The 20,869-nt window shown below is 36.4% G+C and overlaps 3 protein-coding genes across 8 annotated transcripts; 1 reads left to right on the top strand and 2 right to left on the bottom strand.

Moving 5' to 3' along the window:
• Window positions 1–182: 182 nt before the first annotated feature.
• LOC113695837 (nudix hydrolase 20, chloroplastic-like) lies at window positions 183–4,750 on the top strand. 3 transcript variants are annotated; one of them, XM_072054858.1, is made up of 9 exons: window positions 185–708; window positions 857–921; window positions 1,383–1,572; window positions 1,726–1,806; window positions 2,312–2,440; window positions 2,972–3,051; window positions 3,421–3,536; window positions 3,628–3,748; window positions 4,449–4,750. In XM_072054858.1, exons 1-9 carry the CDS (start codon window positions 376–378, stop codon window positions 4,516–4,518), a joined length of 1,185 nt encoding a protein of 394 aa, XP_071910959.1. In that variant the 5' UTR covers window positions 185–375; the 3' UTR covers window positions 4,519–4,750. The 3 variants fall into 3 exon arrangements, with proteins under 3 accessions (XP_027070812.2, XP_071910959.1, XP_027070811.2); XM_027215010.2 differs by having other exon boundaries at window positions 189–708; window positions 2,315–2,440; XM_027215011.2 differs by lacking the exon at window positions 2,312–2,440 and having other exon boundaries at window positions 183–708.
• Window positions 4,751–4,996: 246 nt separating this feature from the next.
• Window positions 4,997–9,684, bottom strand: LOC113695835 (3-hydroxyisobutyryl-CoA hydrolase-like protein 3, mitochondrial). Of its 4 annotated transcripts, none has more exons than XM_027215003.2 (11): window positions 9,349–9,683; window positions 9,070–9,171; window positions 8,793–8,837; window positions 8,512–8,564; window positions 7,743–7,877; window positions 7,556–7,652; window positions 6,974–7,103; window positions 6,410–6,588; window positions 6,083–6,210; window positions 5,847–5,948; window positions 4,997–5,251 (listed from the first exon to the last, which is right to left on the bottom strand). In XM_027215003.2, exons 1-11 carry the CDS (start codon window positions 9,650–9,652, stop codon window positions 5,150–5,152), a joined length of 1,377 nt encoding a protein of 458 aa, XP_027070804.1. In that variant the 5' UTR covers window positions 9,653–9,683; the 3' UTR covers window positions 4,997–5,149. The 4 variants fall into 4 exon arrangements, with proteins under 4 accessions (XP_027070804.1, XP_027070803.1, XP_027070802.1 ...); XM_027215002.2 differs by having other exon boundaries at window positions 8,773–8,837; window positions 9,349–9,573; XM_027215001.2 differs by lacking the exon at window positions 8,793–8,837 and having other exon boundaries at window positions 9,349–9,684.
• Window positions 9,685–13,319: 3,635 nt separating this feature from the next.
• On the bottom strand, window positions 13,320–16,274 carry LOC113695299 (strigolactone esterase D14). The gene is made up of 2 exons (XM_027214339.2): window positions 15,767–16,274; window positions 13,320–14,090 (listed from the first exon to the last, which is right to left on the bottom strand). The coding sequence occupies exons 1-2, from the start codon at window positions 16,144–16,146 to the stop codon at window positions 13,655–13,657; spliced, it is 816 nt and encodes a 271-aa protein (XP_027070140.1). The 5' UTR covers window positions 16,147–16,274; the 3' UTR covers window positions 13,320–13,654.
• Window positions 16,275–20,869: the final 4,595 nt, after the last annotated feature.

Raw genomic sequence — 20,869 nt, forward strand, 5'->3', positions numbered from 1 at the left:
TTTAGTATTTAATAGTTTAATAATTAAAGTGATTCAAACATTTTTATACCTGAATTTTATCAAACGCACAACCTAAAATGACTCACAATGATTCAAACATTTTCATTTAACTGAAAATGAAGGTTATGGCCAATTGGTTGGTATCTTTCTGAATGCCAAAACTTCTAGTCTAAACGCCCCAATGATTTTGAAATCCATAACAAACTTGGATGGGAATTGCTCGTACAAACCACAAGGCACTCGTGGCAGTTGGAAAAGATTATGCGCACTTGACACGCGCGTGCTATTTTTATGTCGTTGAATTTCCTCGCTTGTATGTATACTGTATAGCTCTCTCTCTCTCTCTCTCGTCAATGCTGTTCAACGAACTGGAAAATGGGAATCAGTAGTGGTATCACGACCATCTGCTGCTGCAGCGGCACTAGTATAAGCAAGCTCCACTTCCACCACCATCTTCCTCGCGCATCTATTCCCTCCATTTCTCCGTCTCCATCTCCAGCTCTCCAGGGTAGGATCAAATTTTCATCATTTTCTTCGCGGTCTGTTGCAGCAGCACGACATCGTTTGGGTTCCGCCACCGCGTCATCTGTTGGCAGCAGCTGCTTCACATGGGATGATGTATTTCGAGCCGGTGAATCAAATGAAACTGACTCTGCGTCTGACCTCGGAGGCTTCTTTGACAGAGTCATACTCTGCAACCGCAATTTGGTAATACTGCTAAAAACTAGCACCTCAACACCCCCCCCCCCAACACCCCCACCAATTGAACAATATGCTAAGCTATAAGATACCCTTTCACATATCTGTACTTTTATAGTATTTATTTTTCTGATTTAATTGGAAACCAATTTTGCAGGAGAAGCTAAATGAGTTTATGCCATTCGTCATTGCAAATCAAATAGTTGGCTATGTACATTTTGGGTAAGCCCATTGTAGTACATCTTATAATTCTCTAAAGTTAATCATTTATTGTATATCAGTATTATTGTCTTTTATATTGATTATGATTTTTTTAATGAATGCTTAATATTATTTTGGAGGTTGTAGAATTGAACAAAAAAGTGGCAGCTTTCAAGGATGTCCCAACTGTGTTGTTATTTCTGTAACGTTATGTAATTGGAAAAATTAGCACGAGGAAGTGGAACTTTATGTGTAGAGAAAGTGAAATTAATCAAATTGATATTAATCAGCAGATCAATTAAACCTTACCCCCTTACCAGTGAATGTACTTGTTCCACTGACCTGATTCATGAATCTAGTTACAAATGAGAATGCTTCTACAGATGTTATCGCTTCAGCTCGTTTGAATTTCATAGGGTTCTTTCCTTCTTTATTCCTTCTTCTTGTTATTTTTCCAACACGGTGTTTTCCATGTAATGTAGGTTTGCAGATCATCTGAGGAAGTTCAGGGATGTGTTTGTCTTCCAAAAAGATACCAAGGCTTTCAGCAGCAATTTCGGGTGCCATGTCACTCTGCATTCATCTCTGACGACTGCTGAGGATCGGACAAGAGCTGTTGGAGATGTTGTCAAGTGTTTGGGGGAGGAACTGATTCCAGGTATACGAAATGAGGTACTTAAATCACTGGATGCTCCCTTTTCATCTAATTTCCTTAATGTGGTTATAGTGGCTGTTTTGCTTCTATGATTCTGATTTTTTGAGTTTAATCACCATTCCATAGGCACTTCTTCTTGGGTTAACTCTTAATTCTTTTGATTTGTGCAGCTATTCCCTGTCGTATCTTCTTTTGGTTCGCCTATATTTTTTTCGGTTGAACGAGCAGCAGCACCATACTTTGGGACAAAGGTATAAAAGAGTCTGTTCCCTCATAATTCTATGGCTTCTGAACATTTTGATGCCATACAGTTCAAATTTTTATTCTGAAATAAAGATATATTGCCAATGTAGTTATGGGTGCAGCTTACGTAATGGTTAGTGATAAATGCTTGTTCTTATTACATCTTGGCCTCCTAATTTTATACTGACCATTGCCATTGCCAAGCACCCAAGAACAGTTTCAGTAATAAGGTTGTTTCTAGTATCCTACTACCATTTGTGCAGGATGGCTAGCTTGAACATATATTGGGTGCTACTCTTTTGGTTACTACTAGTTGTTTCTATAATTTTTGGATACCTTCCAATAATTACTTAATTGGTAGCTAAGTTTGAAAATAAACCTTGTGAGAATTGTGGCATTTTAAGATGAAAAGGAGGATTGGATTAGGATTCATGGCTGCAATTTTTGCCTATAAAACTTATTGATCCTCCTCCTCCTCCTCCTCCCTCTGTCTTGTGTCATGTTATGTTAAAGCAGGCTTATGGGGTACACATGAATGGCTATGTTGAAAAGGATGGGCAGAAGTATCTTTGGGTAGGGAAGAGAAGTGAAGTGAAACCCACCTATCCAGGGATGCTTGATCATCTAGTGGCCGGTGGACTGGTAAATACTGACTTTTATTTTGTGCTAGGTAGTTACCACTCATGCATTACATATGAACCTGAACATGGAAAGTATTTTGTCTGCTGGGGGCATCTTTATGCCGAACTTCCCATTGTATTTTAGTAACTCTTGTCCCACACTCAAAGTTTCTCTGCCTACAGGGGCTGTATACCTCTAGATAACAGTTTCTGCATTGTAAGTAGAAAAGTATACAGACGAGCCTAGAGAATATTCTTCTGTCCACTGTACTAATGTGATATTTGACATGGCAGATACATGCTAGGTACTTTCATTCACTGGGCCTCCAAATCAGTTTGTGCACTTTGTATTTGATGAATTTGCCTACCTGTTTGACTAACCAGAATTACCATACCTTAAAAGATATCCCTGTGTATTTGTTTAACCAGAATAATAAAACTTGAAAAGATTAAGAATGCTGTTAGTGCGTTTGTTGTTGCTTTTTCAGCTCCCAGAATAAGCTGGAAAAGTTTTAGTCCAATATGATTTAACCGTACACCATTCTAATTACAGCCACATGGTATTTCCTGTGAAAAGAACCTTGTGAAGGAATGTGAAGAGGAAGCAGGCATACCAAGTTCTATTTCCGGCAGGTAAGTTTTTGACTTTCTGTTGAACTAGGCTAGACTATCCAACTATGAGGACAACCATATGCTTGAAGTGAAACTTATATAGCAAAAATTTTCCATACACTTGAAGTGAACCTTAAATAACAAAAAACTTGTTTTCGCCAGGCATCATGTATGTCCTATCTCTAGGTTTCTTTTCTTTTCTTTTTTTTTCTTGTGTTTCTGTAATTTTTTTCTCTCACTTTTATGTCATGTTGGCATGATTAGGGTTCTAGATAATGTGCCCTATTCCCTCCCCCTCCCCCCCCCTCTCCCCAAAAAAAACAATAAAAGATGATGTACAATAAACTTAATAGATTAGTTCATTACTGGAAGGTGTTTGTTCTAATGCAGAGCTGTCCCAGTGGGAGCTATATCCTATATGGACATTGACGGACATAGATTCAAGAGAGATGTTATGTTTTGTTATGATTTAAAGCTTCCAGAAGGTTTTATTCCCAGGAATGAGGGTAGCGTGCTCAAATACCTCAACTTTAATTAACCAACATATAATTATTATTACATAATTTGCATGGCTGTAAATTATTTATAATGAAACAGATGGAGAGGTGGAAAGCTTCAAGTTGGTTCCAGTAACACATGTTGCTAACATCATTAGAAGCACAGAGTTCTACAAAGCGAATTGCAACCTGGTCATCATTGATTTCCTTTTCCGACATGGGTATGAAAATCCATATTTTCTATAAGTTGCATTTTTTTTTGGTGGGTTGGGGGGGGGGGGGGGGGGGGGGGGGGCGGGGGAGGGCGGTTTACATAAGTAGTATTTAGCTGTATGTTCTGCAGTTTCATGCCATATTAGGGTAGAAGTTTTAAGTTGAATGCCACTTAAAAGCTCTTGAAAGTTGTGCTGCAAATGGAGCTCTGTTTAACGATGCAAAATAATAAAAAATGAGGTGCCTATTCTCACCAGGAACTCCCTTGCGTGCCATCAATTGGCGCATAGGATTTTTGCATCCTTTAACAGCAGAAAGCTTCCAATGCTAAATAAGGTAGCCTGTGTTTAAACTGCTGCCATTTCTCCCGCTGCCCAACAGCTGTAGTGAGTAAAGGAGCAAAATAAATAAACATGAAGATGTGTTATAAACTAGCAAGATGCACCTTACTTCAGACATTCTATCAGTTGGCATTTCTCTTCCTCAAAGCAGTTAGCATTTCTCTTCCTCAAAGTGAATGATAACTTGATTCTGTTAAATCTCGAGGTTATAGTTCATTTTAACTGGTAACTGGACTCTGGCAAATTAACCATCTCAAAGCACAGGGCACCAGGAATTGAAATCAAAGCAACTGAACCTGATTGCTTTTCTGATGTGCTGGGATCTTGTTCATGTCATTTTAAAACTTCTTATCTAAATATCTTGCAGGTACATTACACCAGAAAATATTGGATATTTGAAGCTACTGCAGAGTTTGAGAAGTGGGGACTGCTCTTGAATGCAATGAATTGTTATTTTTGGGTTTTTTCTTCAGGACTTGTTCATTCAATTTTCCCACATTCGGTGGCAAGTCAGGATAGAGCGACCAAGCGTTGCAAGGAGGTGCCTATTCTTACCAGGCTCTTTCTTAGAAATTTCTTGTGACCTAACCGAAATGAAACAAGAGATGAGGATGTTGTTACCAGTAATCACTATCTAAGCATCAGCGTGAAACACCAGCAATTTGGCAAGCGCAGTCAAAAATTTGCACGTAGTGCCAAAGGACCTCTATCCTTAGCCTCTCTCTGCAAATGAAAATATCAGAAAGTATTGCATATTCTGCAACAAAAATGGTGTCGGATAGTCAAGTAAACACGAGGAATTTGAAAACCATCGTGCCCCCTATCTTCCTAGTTTGGAACTTTGGAAATTAAGGAATCTTGTTATTACACCATGATGCGTACTAATAATCCTGGTGATAACAGAAAGCATCGGAATGAAGATACTAATAGATTTCATGTCATTAAACCAACCATGAAAAGACGCGCATATTTTCCGTTCTGCTCACTGGTAGAGTCACGGATTATGATAAATCACATGGAAGATATCAACTAGTGCAATTTTTGTTCTCTATAAATTCTAGTGACATCTCAGACGCTCAACTCTCCAATCTCCTGGCTTAGGGGTTCAAAAAGCGCTTCCACCTCGGTAGTGTTGACTTCCTGCAAACTTGAAGGATTCCACCTCGGATTCTGCCAAAGAAGAACATGGGTAAATAAGCAAGCAATAGCATTCGATCCACACAATAAAAATTAGTCACTCCAAAGTGTCGACACCTATGTGATCATCATAAAGATTTACGTGCAAACAACATAGATTTCTTTTTGTTTGTTCATCCAGAAATTAAGCAACTTGTAGCAAGAAAACAAGTGCAGAATTCAGAAATAGTCTAGCAATCAAAAAAAAGCATCATGCACTAAATTATGCTGGGACCAGGAAAAGCATAATGTCCAGAAATCAATTAGGATACAAGCAGACCATGAATTGTTCAACAATTCTTCCCCAGCAATTCAATCAGTGAAACATGTAGAATAATAATTTTGATAAGAATATGCAAGATACATCTGCTTGACACTTTACCAGCACTCATAGAGAATAAACTATATCTACAAACCCTCCTCCCCCCCCAAAAAAAAAAAAAAAAAAAAAAAAACCCCACTCCGAAGTCCAAATTACTGTATTTGGGACCATGCCTTTGTTGAGTTACAAACTACAACCTTTATTAAGTTAATTCCATGTTATAACACCTATTTACCAAGAGAAGTGCTTGAGTTCCGAGGGGCAAACCTGATCCTTATCCACTAAGACTGCACGAACACCTTCAGCAAAATCATTTCGAAGAGAGGACCTTACAGCAATCCTATACTCGGTTTTCATTACACTGGGCAGCTAGAAAAAAGAAAAAATAGGATCAAATTCACGAGATGTCAATAGAGATAACTGAGAACAACAAAATAATCTCCCGAAGAGACAAAAGATTGAGGCAAGTAGAAAAAAAAGCATAAGACAAACACAAATCATACCGTGGATAAATCATTCTCATTCTTTTGACGAGCAGTTGCAACTCTAGAGAAATATTTCTGCGTTAGACAAAGAGAAAAGGGGGCACCCTTCCTGAGTCCTTGCAGAGCATCCTTGGCCCATTCAGCCACTGGCAACGAAATACAAGATGAGAACCAAGGATTAAAAAAAAAAAAAAAAAAAAAAAAGAGTTAACTATTGCACAATTTGGTGAACATATTTTTTTAATCTTTCTGATAAGTGAACCTCAAAGTCAGCAAAAATTTCAATTATAATTGATTCATATTTCACATTCTTGAGTAAACAATCTGTATCATGTATATCTTTACCTAAAGTATCAGCACTCTCTTGATGCTTCTCCAGCTCTCCCATAATCTCCTGAACAGAATTGCTACCACTGAAAGTTGATATTATTCGTGGTAAAAGCAACTTTAGATGGGGTTCTGATTCAGGATTGCTGCTGTATTTTGCCAATAATACTCTGATATCTTCATGTGGATCCTCAGAGCTGTATCAAACCAAAAACTTTCAGGTTCAATAAATGGAGCTCAGAGCAATCTATTTGTAAGCACTCATACCCTAAAATATTACAGCATAATATGTCATTCCAAGAAGTGAATAAATCCGTATGTGTCCACTTCTTGGAGACTGATATAAAGAAATTTAACATGCACATACAATGAAAAAGAGAAAGATTTGGACAGTGGTTCTAACTGCCTCATGAAACATTAGTTACTTGAACCTACTTGCCCACAGCAATTACAGAATAAAGACCTCTGAATGAACAATTGGACCACGCATCTAGTTCATCCACACACAATGAAATGAACACAAATCATAGAAGAAAAGAATAAGTTTTGAACACAAAAGAACAAAGTGCTGCTGATACATACAAGGAGGTTTCCAATAAAGCCTCTCTCAGGGAACCCAACTTTCCAGAGTGCACATAGTGGGTCCCAAGGCCCACATAAAGGGCATCAGCAGGAGTTGATATCCTACTCCCTGTCAGCCCAAGATAAGCACCTGCAACAAATTTATTCAAATGAAAAGAGCAGGATATGATATTAATATTTTGAAATCGATACATGCAGCAGTGCTCTGAAAGATAAAGCTGATGAATAACCATATTCTTGTGTAGCATGGGTATAAACTTCGCTTCATTATAAATATCTTAAACAGGAGAATCATAAAAAAAAGCTGCAATGTATCAGCTATTTAACTGCATGTATTTCCAAATTTTATTAGTCAACCATGGCAAAGACTCTAAAGAGGGATTCAGCTGGGCTTCAAAAATAAATTATATTGTATGCAAAAGACAGGTTGTAAGCCCTGTTTAAGTAAAAAAGCTGGGAGAGAATTTGAAAAGCATGCTCTTTGCACTAACCATCTTCTTTCTTCTCCAATGTGTCTTAAGTCACTCACAGATCAAAAGCATAGGAACAAAAACAAGTTTCAAAAATAGTAGTAAGTCATACCAACAGCTCCTTCTCCAGGACTTTGTGCAGCTATGTAAGAAAAGCCAACATCTGGAAACAACCCAATTCCATTTTCTGGCATAGAAAGAACAGTCCTCTGCAACAATAATTGGAACAGAATGTAAATATCACAGTAGCACCAAAACTAACTTGTAAAACGAAACTCTCTACCAAAGGGAAGACAAACCTCAGTGATGAGCCTATATCGACCATGACCAGATAGGCCTATGCCAAACCCCATTGTTATCCCATCCATGAAGCACATGTAAGGCTTTTTGTAGGCAAAGATTTTGCAAATTAGAGAATATTCAGCAGTGAATACCTGTTGAGGGGTCCAGCAGAATAGCGACTATAAGTTTATGAATAACCAGGCAATTATAAGAAACAATTTCGAACAACCATATGTAAACATAGGCACTTTAGTTTCCTTCACTTAAAAGCCATGATTCATAGAGCATCAGGTGTATATCACCAGACAGAGAGGTATTTATGAATTTTACTAAATTGATATTCTTGATGCAAACATAGGCAATTAAGAGAAACAATTTCTAACAACCATATGTAAACATAGGCACGTTAGTTTCCTTCACTTAAAAGCCATGATTCATAGAGCATCAGGTGTATATCACCAGACAGAGAGGTATTTATGAATTTTATTAAATTGATATTCTTGATGCAAAATAGACAAACGATTTGAAATACTTGAGCCTAAACCTTTGTCATCAATGTGTATGATAAGTTTCAGAAAAATGTTGATGATTTATGACTACAACTTAGACTGCAATTTATTTATTTATTTTTTTTAAAAGATTCCTCTTACTATATCTCCACGCCTATGACCTTTGATCTATTTTTTTGTGGAATATTTCCACATAGCAAATAAAATGACAACTTAATTTGACTAAGCAAATGTTGAGCTGAATAGGCTTGTATATGGTTGGAGGACACTACAAAACCTCAATCATATCTGACAGTTGGTTTTTGGTTGAAATCTGCTTGACATCACCACCTGCAGGTAAAATGATTCACTAAGAGATATTGCAACTGAATTGCTTCCGAAAGAGCAATACTATAAACCATATGGCCGTGAAAGACGCAAAGAACAATGAGCATCAAAAGTGGTAAATCTCTCTAATGCTGATCTAACCAGTTGGAAGCACACAGAAAAACACATGAAACAGGAAGCCCAAATTTCATAATTTCTTAGTAAGGAAAACCTTTTGCACAGGAGGTGTGGTTTTGTCCTTTCGGATTTCTGCAACAACCCCTTTAATATCCATTCCTGCATTGGCAACGAGTAGTTACCGTCCAAATCTCACACGGCACCCCAAAGAATAAAACAGAATACGAGCCCATACATAAAAATTTATACATAAAGTTGAGTGAGAGTGCAAAATATATCGAGGTTCCATTCACAGCTCTCATTCTTAAAGTCATGTAAATAAACAAAGTAATTGCCATGAAACTGCTAAGGTGTGGATACAGATTTATAGTTCGATTGATTGGATTATTACCTGCTGAAAAAGCACGAGGAGAGCTGCTCTCCACCAATACACATTTAACCTTTGGGTCGTCTTCCCATTCATCCAAATAGCTTTTATACTTGATATCCATATCTGCATCATTTACATCATTCATTCAATCTCAAAACATCATAAATGACTCAATTTTTGTTGTTTAGATTATCTGCACAGAACAGGAAAAAAGGGAAAAGAATACTGCTAATAAATATACACTCAAAGTAGCAGTAGTACTAGTTAATAGTAGCAGCAGCTTTCAAGTAGAGAAATGACCTAGGTTCATGGCGTTGAGGGCTTTAGAACGATCGAGAGTGATGACGGCGACGCCGTTTGGATGGATAGTGCCTTTAACAAAGTTGTCGCTGCCGGAAGCCATGACTGATAATGTGCGAAACGGGGTCGTTCGATTGGAGGAAGTTGTACAGAAAATTAAATTGCAGAGACTAATATTAGTATTGGCAGTACAATTTCCGGGGGAGTGGGAGCCGCGACAGGTGAAGAGTGTGGGGGATAGGAAAATTGAGGAGGATCGGTTTAGCTTCAGCAGCTGAGAAGCGTTTAGCAGCAGACTTCGCATGACTTTCCTTTTTTTTTTTTTTTTTGGTTTATAAGAAAATTGCCTGGACTCCTCGAACTGTACTCAATTTTGCTTCCCCACCCACCTCGTGAATTGTGATGGGCGACAATTTGGTGTACATTTACCTATCTGCCCTTCATTTTTTTTTTTTTGACTTTTGTGGATTTTGGATGTGCGGGCTTGGGCCCAAGTGCGGATTCAATTCGAGTAGCCTGGGTAGGGAGTGTAAGACTTGATGACGAAAACAAGGGCTTTAATTAGTAAAGCCCCAAGGGCCTTTCGTAACTGAGTAGTATTTCTCCTTGTCTCTGGAACCCATGGGTAACTGGATAACCTCAAAGAACCAAATGGTCATAGAGGGGCTCCATTATCATTGCATCAGCTTGGATTGGACCATGCTGCGTTAACACATTTACGGTTGGCAGCCCGATTTTGTAGGTGTACGGAAGAAAGTGTATATGAAGTTTAAACTGTGAAAATAACAAAGATATATTTTTTTTCAAGACTAGTTCATGCATTAGCTAGATGATGGTAAAGTTTCTAGTTCAATTCTCAAATGCTTCTCTCTCTCTCTCTCTCTGACCAATGAGGGAAAAAAATGTGTCTTTGATTAGCCAATGGTGAAGTTTGTGACAACCATGAAACTTCTAATTCGATTATCAACTTCTTTTCATTCTCTCTCGCACCAATAAAAGATACAGTAGATCGCTCGACTCACGACTGTAGTAGGACTATTCTAGACTCTAATCGTACCCTTGCCAACAGCCTATATCTTTGATTAACCCTCCATATCCAACTACTCTCAGATTCCCACTCGCAGCTCCATCTACATTCAGTTTGAACCAGCTCTCAAGTGGTTTATGTCAACTTACTAGATTTTTTTCTTTGACAATCATGAAACTTCTAATTCGATTTTCAATTCCTTTTTATTCTCTCTCGAACCAATAAAACATATAGTAGATCGCTTAACTCACCATTGTAGTAGGATTACTCTAGACCCTAATAGTACAAAATTGTAACGAGTAATCAAGATCATCTGACAAGTTAAAAAAACGCACTTTAATTCGGGCGGAGGATTTCAAAGTAGCAACCATAATACCCTAGTCACAAGCAAAGCTATCAGCAGACGCCAATATCTAATTTTGTCCTAAGGTACAGCGCATGATCCACCAGCTACCAGAATGGTGATATTACTGCAACCACAAGTCCACAACCACAAAATATTTTTTTTCAAAGAAAAAAACAGGGAAAATCTGCGGTACAGTAAAAGGATTACAGACTTGAGATGATGTCTTTATTGACCGGATTCCCATTTTCGTTTTTGAACAGATTGTGGACAAAGTTTTCCACCATCACTTGAGACGTGTTTAAAATTCTTGGGAAGATAAGATCGCGTAAGATTTAGGAAAAAGAATCGATAGGACTTTGCAGGAGACATGGCTGAATAATCACGCATTGCCTTTTGGCTTGTAGCTTCCCTTTGCTCTCTTTTTTTTTTTTTTTTTTTTAATAATAATTATTATAAATAGTACGTACCTACCACTACCAGTAAAGAAGCACCAGCGCGGCATGAGAGATGTAATTTTTTTAGGAATTGGGACCACCAGGCTTTTAGTTAAAAATATATTGACTATAAGCACCAAAACAGTAGCGAAAAGTAGTGTTTCCAGCTTATCTTAATCATGCAATTATCCATCCAAATGAACAATCAAATACACAAAGCAAATTTTTGAAGGATATCAAATGCTATGCTATATACACTATGTTCTGTTAATGTATTGATCAACGGTCGCCATGACTCCGACGAGGAGAGGAAAAAAAAATGGAGTGAGCTACGTACTTTTAATTGTGAGGGTTAGAACAAGCATGGTAATGTTCATGTGGTTGGGAACTTGAAGTCGCCGTCATTTAAAACTTTCATCCTTAGAAAACTGAGGTTGTTAAAATACAGAAACAATTGGATAATTCATCGGAAGTAAGAAAATAATACTACATATATTGAGTTGGCCAAGTGAGGAGTTCTTGACCATCAACACATGCTAAACTAATTAAGAGAAGCTGACCATAATTATGTCCTTAGCTATCACATTTTCGGAAGCTTGGGGGACACTTGTGCAAAGAAAATCACTTAATTTTATAGCAACTCACAAGTAACAACGGAGCTATTGGGTAAATACCCAATATTGTCTCAACAATTGGAGCATTCTTGGCACGGTGGTTCATTCTCTTTTTTCGAATGTGCTTAGCAGCAAAGTCGCAGAAGAGTCGATCAATAACCGTAATTGGAATCTTAGCTAGTTATTTTCTGATGAAAAGAAAAATATATATATAAGGAAATGCTACGACTAGTGAGAAGTAGTTGTTATGTTAATCCAAAGTCAACACATGCTGCTTAATCATTTCTCCTCCTGTTAATTTAAATTAGACACGACTTTAGAATAGAAACTGGAGTCTCCTCCCCCCCCAAACAAAAAAACACCATTTTTTGGCATAAGTGACGGGTTTTGGATTCAAAATCTCTTACTTATAATACTTTTATCTTACCACCTAATCTAAGCCTCTCCTTTGTTCCCATTATTTTGCAAGAATTTCAGCGCCTTTAAGCCAATGGGATGAAAATTAATCATGCTCTAACAAACACACAGGAGAGCTTGTTGGGCTTTTTCTAAAGCTCTCGGTAGGTAAACTGAGGCGCGACAGCAAATAATTCTAATTCTATATAAGCAAAACTGAGAGTAACGAATAGGGGAGTGGGCCAATTTTCCTCCAATTTATTGGACACCGATTCTCTAACGAGACTTGAAAAGGATGAGCTTGAAGTCATGCCAAAACCCAATTTGGAATTTTTGTACAAGAAAACTCTCACACACGCTTTGCAAGAAAAAAATAGAGAAGAAAAGAACAGACAAATTCTTCTTGTAAATTATGCTCCTAGTACTGTAATGAAAAGTCTTTATTAGAGTCGTTATTTGGATTTTGAAACATCTGGATGGACCGTGTATAGTCTAAGTTCACCTACTCCTGATGAAATGATTTGCCCTTTAGCATGACTTAATTAGTAGATTATGATCTCAAAATGACCCCACATATTAGTTGTATGCACATGACTCCATGTAATGTTAATTAGAAACAAAAGAAAAGAAAGTTTAAAAAAAAAAAAAGAAGAAGAAGATTTTGCCTTTTTGAAGCATATAGAAGAGAAAAGTGCTCGCAGCATTATTGTTTCATTAGTTGATTCCCAATTAATGAAATTTGGAATGTGTAGAAAAAGGACAAATTTCAACTTTTGTTTCCTGACATGTTATCCATCTGAGTGACGACGACGAGAAATAAGTGGGCTAATACGTAGAAGTATCTTGACAATAATATCACCATGATTTGGAGTGCAGATGTGTCTGGATAAGAATTATTTGTCAAAAATTTATTTGTTTGAATCACCATAAACATATGTTTTAACACACTGTTTTATCTAATCAATTATTTTTTTATCTCACACACAGTACATCGCATACATCATCATATATTATTTTATATTAGTTTATAATAATTAAGATTTACCCATTCTAAAGAAATTATTGTAAAGCGAAAGATAACGAAAATTTTGACTTTTAGGATCGAAATCAACGACCATGGCCACAAACAAAGAACAGCTTTTCAGCTGTAGGCATCCATCGATAACGTAGTATAATTTTCATAACGCCATTTAAAATATCGAGCAATAATTTACAACACCAAGTAACGAGAAGCGTCAAATCCACAGTTTTTGAACACTCGACAAACCCACTCAAGCTACAGTAACCACGCGTGCAAACTGGTAAATCGGTGCAGACTTCCTAGTACAGGAGGGATCCCATGTAAACAACCCCCAAGTACAATGTCACATGTCGAAGAAAGCATTTATTATCCTAGCAATTTTCTATCTCTATCCACCCCAACCGAAAAAAAAGGTACACAAAGACCAGATTAAAAAAAGTTCATGAAGTATTATGTATGACGGACGGCTTAGTGACCGATCAAGACCTTATCAAGAACATCAAGGAAGAGCTTATGTGCAGTGAGCTGAGGAACATGGCCGTCGGTGGTAGCGATAATCTCGATGGTTGATGGTCCTTTGATTTTGTTCTGCATGAAGATTGGGACAGAATCTGGGACGGCGAGATCCCTTGCCGTGTGAATAATGGTACATGGGGCCGTAACCTTTTCAAGAATGGCCCTGTGGTCACTGAGGAAAACAGTTTTGGCCAAGGGAAGTGCGGTTTTATATCCCATTCGTTTCAAGGTTCCTGCGAATTTTTCGACCGAGGGAGGATCGTTGTTGTCTACCACAACTGATGCGAAGCTGGTTGCCCACTGGTCGTAGTTGGACTCGATGCTAGCAAAGATCTGTTCAACGTGGGAGATCTCGAATCCTCCTTCGTAGTCTTCTGAGTTTATGAACCTTAAACGGAAGGGGGGAAAAAAACAAGGTAGAGTGTCATACGTACGTGAAAGAATTTTGTGTACAAATAAATATTATAGAATTTGTGTAGGTGATACAAGTGGCTAGACCTTATCCTTATTATGCTTCATTGATTGAGGAAGAGGGTAAGGAGGATATGGTGAGGACAAAATTCTAAAAATAAAGTGAAGTAAAGTATGCATGATTCCAGGATCCGACATGATTTGTGATGCTATTTCGGTAATAGGTGCTCGCTATAGTACAAAAAGAGGTGTATGTCCCTTCACATGCTTACCCCTATTATGAGCTTCAGTTTTTTTCTGTTTTAAATAAAACAAAAAATAAAAAAAAAAAACAAAGGCGACAACAAATGGGATACAAAATTTAATAAGGTATATACACGAGAAAAGCGGAAAAAGCAAAAAGCAAAAGGGAATGATAATTTGAAGGTGACTGAATCAGACGGATAAATTATGCATTCATTGGTGGTGCTGCCCAATAAACCTTAATGCATGCATTGGTGGTAGCTACACCCCAAAGCTGGTGATTGCAAAAGGGAACGGAGGGAGAATTTTCAAGGTTCACTGACACGGTGTCAACTCAAGCGGATGTTTAATCCAGATACATCCATGACATCACAATCTACGATTTTAGTCTACGGAGAGGAAATTATATAGCTAATTCGTCAGCAGGAAATTCATCACAATCTATAGTAATCCTGTTTGGATTACAAATTCATCAACAGAAAAATACGGTCCAAACCCTGTTTGGATTTTGTATTTTTTAGGGGAAAAAATTTTCACATGTGTTTTGTGAATATTTTTTTAATATATTTTTCAATTATATTTTTACCTATATACATCACATCATAAAAATGTTACAGTAATCTTTTTTTAAAAAAAATTCTTTAGAAAGTGCAATCCAAACAAAATCCTAAAAGTTTTTGCAATCAATTTGTTGATCTCCTTTGAAAAAAAAGGGGAAAAAAACTTTTTCCTTTGTCAAAAAATCTTATAAAAACCAGCTTTTTTTTTTTTTAGCCACCATAAAAAAAATTTTCTAAAAAGGCCGAAAGTTGTCCTGTTTTGCAGCTTTCCAAGTGCCTGATCACAATCTCAAATTGTGACCACTGACGCCCCCTCTACAACCGGCCAATCTCTTCCATAGCAAAGACAAAAAAGAAGTACAGGACGCACGCACAACCACATCAAAGTTTATGGGAAGCACCCGAATATTCAGGAAACTAGATTAAAATTCTGCAGGAAGGGGGCAGATCAATAAAAGCATATGGAGAATAAGTACCAGCGCAAAAATAAATAAATAAATAAATAGAAAAAGCTTCCTCGTGCACTAGATTTTATGAAATTTGTGACTATATTATCAGACTTTTGAAAAGGTTCAACTTCAACTGATCGAACATGATCCATTTATGATTGAAATAAAAGCTACTTTTTAACCCAAAAAAAAATTTCTAGCAGGGGGACTGGGGATGCATCGGAAGAGGAGACTACGACGCAGAAGTAGGAAATGGAAAGAGAAAAGAAACGATAAAAAAAACTTCAACTATTCTTGAAAAGACAATAAACAAAACCCTCAAGTTCAACCACTGTCTTGCTATCCCTGTAATATCTATGTAATAACAGTAGTAGTTTGTATTTACTGAAACTTGGAAGTACCTTGGAGAAGATGCAACAAGTACCAGCCTGCTGAATAAGTCGGGCCTCTTGACTGAAGCAATGCATCCAATCATGCCAGACATGGAGTGTCCAACAAAGACTGAAGATTTTAAGTTCATTTCTTCCACGAGAGCTATTATATCATCGGCAAAAGCATCATATGAAGAATACTTAACTGCGTCAAAGAGGTTTAGATCTTTGACGGCACCTGAGAAACTCCAGTCAAAAACCAAAACTTGGTGAAACTGAGCCAGCGAGGGCACCACTTTGTCCCAGACCGAATGGTCTCCCCCGTAGCCATGCGCAAGAATTATGGTTTCTTTTCCAGAACCAATTAGTCTTGCGTTCATGGCTGTGGACATAGATTTTGGCGTGACCATGCTGCCTTTTCTGAGCTTTTTGCAGGAGGAAAGGTAGTAGAATTGGTTGGGCAAGAAGGAGAGAAGCTGATGGAACGGTGTCTTGAATGCTTTTTTTTTTTACTAATGTTAATGTATATGTTTTTCTAGTCCTTTGTCTGTCTTATATAGGCAACAGGAGGAGTCTTGGACAAATAAATCAAAAGCATTTAGCCCTAATAATTTAAAAAAAGTTCCGTAAATTAACATTGTTGGGGTAATTGATGATTTTGTACTTATCCTTAACTATTCTGGAGGAAGACAAACAATACTTTTTGAGAAGGTGATAAAATAACATATTATCGCAAGCCTAACATCATCATTGCTCATGCTTAAATGTCGGGTGCAGGGCTATGAGTTCCCCAATTTGCTAAAATTAGAGAGCCAAGTCCGTTTCACTCTAGAAGGTTTTTTTTTTTTTTTTTAAATATAAGTAAGACAGTTCAAACTCAAAATCTTTCACTTACGTTCTCTCTTTCGGACCATCCAAATCATCCCTCCCCCTTCACTCCAAAAGGTTTGCGAAATTACTAAACTACAATATTTTTAGGATAGTTATTGGGCACTCTTCAAGTATTGGATTTTTTTAAAGGTAACATTAATTAGAGAAAATATCTAAATGCATGAAAATATAATAATTACTGGTATGTATATATACAAGATATGTTTGATAGGCTAGATAGAGTTTAAATGGGTTAACGAGGGCCTTTGTTAGAAAAATCATATTTTATAAAGTCACATCACCTTCTTTTTTTTCCCCTTTTCTTAAGAATAAATTCACATAAGATTCTAAGAATCTTAATGCTGTATCACTGGATATATAATGGTCTAGTTAGCATTAATTGATTGACGTTTTTTGTTAAGCACTTTGTGAAGAAACAGGCCATACAAGATCAACTATTAGTGTGACATCTGCATTATATTAATATTGTTGTTCATTGCTTATCTTTCTTGAGTTAAACTAACAATTTTTTTTTTTACTTGGGTGTAGGTCAAGTAATCAAATCATTTGACTTGTATTCAAAAATCCAAATTTTTTTGAAAATTTTGCCAGCAAGTGCGGCACTCTTTTGAGTTGGTGGTGGTTCAATCTCCTCCCAGTCCCTTTGGTCTCTTTAGATCCCCCTCCCTCTAGTGTAAAGTAGGAGTAAATGTAGAATATATTTTATTATATCCAGAAAAAAAAAAAGAAGGAAAAGTTCTAGGACAGTTATTGTATAATGGGTCATTGACCCTCCTTAGAGTAAAAAAGAAAACGGAAAAGAAACCTTCCACAAAACTGATACGATACGTTCCTAATGAAATTTCGTCAAGAATCAACCACAATAATATAAATTGAGACTAAAAAAAAAAAAGTTTAATGGTCGGGCAACAAATCAATAAATTTGTTGAATTTAAAAAAAAATGTTTTTCTCATAATTGTGTCAAACTCATGATTGTAAATCAAGCGAACGATTTCACTTTATCTGGTTTTGGCTCATGTAGATGCGAAGGAGACAATTGCGCCACAATGCCCGCGTTGGATAAATTGGGTTTGACTGATTAATACTTGAAAATTGTAGGAACATGGGATTTTTGGGCGGTTGGGATCATTAAATGTTTTTGGCCCCTCGGATATATAGTTGAAATTTTTTTTTTTTTTGGAGGGTGATATATAGTTGAAACTTGAAAACCTTCCGAAAGAAAGTAATGGCATGCTAAGGAGAACCGCGTCCTTCATAAGGCTGTCCCTATCCTAACCCCCCAAAAATTTTGAGATTCATCTTCTTTTCCCCAAAGGTTTTCCGGACTTTCATATAAACCAGGTCTCTGGTTTTATGGCTACCGAATACCAATCTGCAATGTTTTGACCAAAAAAAAAAAAAAAAAAACCAATCTGCAATGATTAAAGTGGATCAGACCAAGATCGGCGCTTAGATCTTAAGGTTCTGTTTGATAATCTAATTCAACATTTAAATTTAATAAATTCAGATCTTAATATATTCAAATTATTTGATAATAAAAAATTGAACATATGAATTAATTAAGTGGTATTGAATTTTTTAGGCAAAACTTGCGCTCAAAATTAAGTGATAAGCTATTCACTTATCATTGAATGTTATATGCACTCAAATGTATTAAATTTAATAATTGACAATTTAATAAGTTAATTGATTCATACTTTATATATTAGATTTCAGATTTCAATTTTATCAAATGCACCCTAAGTCTTTTATTCCTGAATGCAATCCACTTCTCTGATCCAATTTTTGTTCGCGTCAGTTCTGCCACAGATCCACTTGTACATTTAGTACAAGTTTATTCTTTGTACAATTGTACCCCAAAGCCTTAGGTCTTACTTCATCAAATAATCTCATTTCATTTAACAAACTATTCCAATAATAATATTTTCGCCCAACCAATATTTCACTATAACAATACTATTAGTTTGTCCCAACATCAACATCTAAAAACACTAAAAGTATGCGAAATTGGCAATGATACGGAGAGAGGATACAGTGTTTTATGAATAATAAAAAAAAATTATCCAAGCAAACCCGCTCATTTCGCGCATTGTTTAAAACTAATTAAGTTGCAATATCAGATAATAGCTTCTCCTGAATTAGAGATTTGGTATAATTCACTTTAAAATTCCTTAATATTGAAAAGGGTATCTTTTAGCATTTTCGAGTAGCACATCCAAAAGTGTAAAATCAGCACTATATATTCTCTAGCGGTGAATAATTATTGATTTTTAATACTGCCAAGTTCAATACTCTTGTAGGCCTCAATAAGAAGGTAAAAAGAATATGCCGTGTCCAAATATGATTTGAATTGGACAACTTTGATTGTGGTCCATAAGAATGGGATACTCATAAAGATGATCGAAGATGAGAAACTGAAAAAGGACGTAGTAGTAAATATAAGAGGCGGGAATTGGTCAAGGATGGATTTAGCTAATTGGGAAGAAGGCCAAAACCCAACAGAAGAAAGGACAGCCACCACCACATGCTATATTTTTTTTTTCAACAGAAGAAAGGACAGCCACCACCACATGCTATATTTTTTTTTTCGAAAAAAAAGGCCTCTCTCTCAGCAGTCAGCAATCAGCATGGTGAGGTGTCTACAGCGCTACTGTCCCTGTTGTTCCATCATCCGATGACTTTATCGCATATAGTAATTGTAAATTTTTTAAGTAAAACTGCAAAAGGTACTTTTTGTCGTCTTCTGCTTGACTGTGTGTACTGTGTGTCTGCGGGTCTGCCAAGTCGTTGATAATTCCAACGCCCAACTTTTTTCATTTACTATTCCTGCACCGCTGCCCCCACCCCTCGGTCCCACCATGTTGTCATTGCTTCATCAGAGATAAGTCGCTTTCAACGGAGAGAGATAGAAGCTACCCAGTATGATTAACACCCCACCAACTAATTACTATTATTATTTTAATCGAAATAAAAAAATAATTAAAAAATATATTGATAATATAAATAAATAAAATTGTGCAAATAATAACTCATTATACAAACAAACTCAACTAGTAGTTAATAAGTCTGGATGGAGTATTATCTGAAATATTATTTGGAATAATTATTGTAGCACTTTTTGTGATTTGATGTATGTGAGATAAAAAGTAGTTGAGAATATATAAAAGTGGATTGAAAAATATATTTATGATGCAAGCGAAATATTATTTGAGATAAATTTGCAATCCAAACACACTCAGTATTTTTCTTAACTCCCCTCCCCCCAACCATTTTTCTTTTCGGCGCGTGCGATGTTACTAGAAATAGTATGATACTAAAAAGGATATTTTTCTTTGGTACCTTGTATCATAATTAAAAATTCGAGATAACCTTGCAATTGCCCTTCAGAAAATAAAGAAAGAAAATGTACACCCTTTCCTTTTAGAAAATCAACTATCAGCCTACCTAAGTTTATATACGGGGAAGAAAAAAAAACTAACTAATTTTAACATAATAACTAAATACATGTAAAACAAACAAAAGCAACAATACGAATTGCCTTGCATAATTGTATAGATACACACTTTGCAGAAGGACACAGCGTTTAGATGCATTCCTAAAGACAGACAGACAAATATATAGTCCTCATGCTTTGAGAAATCTAGTAGATGCAGATCTTTAAAGGAATTTGCTTCCCTCATTTTGTACTTATAACTTAAGTTTGTTCAATATAAAGTCCCTTTTATTACAAAAAAAAAAAAAGATGAACAGACAAATAAGAACACACCGCATAACGCATATAGTAACAAAGAGATCCATATCGCCATATGGTTCTTTTTTTTTTTTTTTTAATATCGATATCGCCATATGGTTCTTTAAAAAAAAAAAAAAAAAAAAAAGAACCAAGTATATGATCTAGTGTATGCTTTTACACATATGATCATATGACTTCACTGTAGCCGGCAAGCTTAATTCTTTACGCCCACACCTAGGCTATGTCCAAAGTTCCGTGCAAGCCAATTCAGCAATTCTCACTCCATTTGTTTCGAAAAAGCAAAAAGCTATTTATATGATACAAATAAGGGATAATTTCATAAACCTCCCCTGAGGTTTTATGAAATATCACCTAGCTCCCTTGAAATTTTCAAAATCTCACTTAGCACCCCTTGAATTGACATTTTGGTAACATTGGAAGTCCTTCTAACCAAAAGTAATATTAAAAAATTCATGTTTGAGGAGAGAGATTATTTTAGTGCCTTTAA

The sequence above is a fragment of the Coffea arabica genome, chromosome 6e, assembly GCF_036785885.1.
Source record: "Coffea arabica cultivar ET-39 chromosome 6e, Coffea Arabica ET-39 HiFi, whole genome shotgun sequence".
NCBI classification, from domain to species: domain Eukaryota; kingdom Viridiplantae; phylum Streptophyta; class Magnoliopsida; order Gentianales; family Rubiaceae; genus Coffea; species Coffea arabica.

Coding starts and splice junctions, on each gene's coding strand:
- LOC113695835 (XM_027215003.2), bottom strand. CDS start 9,652: ATGCGAAGTCTGCTGCTAAACGCTTCTCAGCTGCTGAAGCTAAACCGA. Junction 9,172..9,348: donor CCTCAACGCCATGAACCTAG/GTCATTTCTCTA, acceptor TAAATGATGCAG/ATATGGATATCAAGTATAAA. Junction 6,589..6,973: donor GCTTTATTGGAAACCTCCTT/GTATGTATCAGC, acceptor GGTTTGATACAG/CTCTGAGGATCCACATGAAG.
- LOC113695837 (XM_072054858.1), top strand. CDS start 376: ATGGGAATCAGTAGTGGTATCACGACCATCTGCTGCTGCAGCGGCACT. Junction 709..856: donor TACTCTGCAACCGCAATTTG/GTAATACTGCTA, acceptor CCAATTTTGCAG/GAGAAGCTAAATGAGTTTAT. Junction 1,807..2,311: donor CACCATACTTTGGGACAAAG/GTATAAAAGAGT, acceptor GTTATGTTAAAG/CAGGCTTATGGGGTACACAT.
- LOC113695299 (XM_027214339.2), bottom strand. CDS start 16,146: ATGGTCACGCCAAAATCTATGTCCACAGCCATGAACGCAAGACTAATT. Junction 14,091..15,766: donor CTTGTTGCATCTTCTCCAAG/GTACTTCCAAGT, acceptor CTTCCGTTTAAG/GTTCATAAACTCAGAAGACT.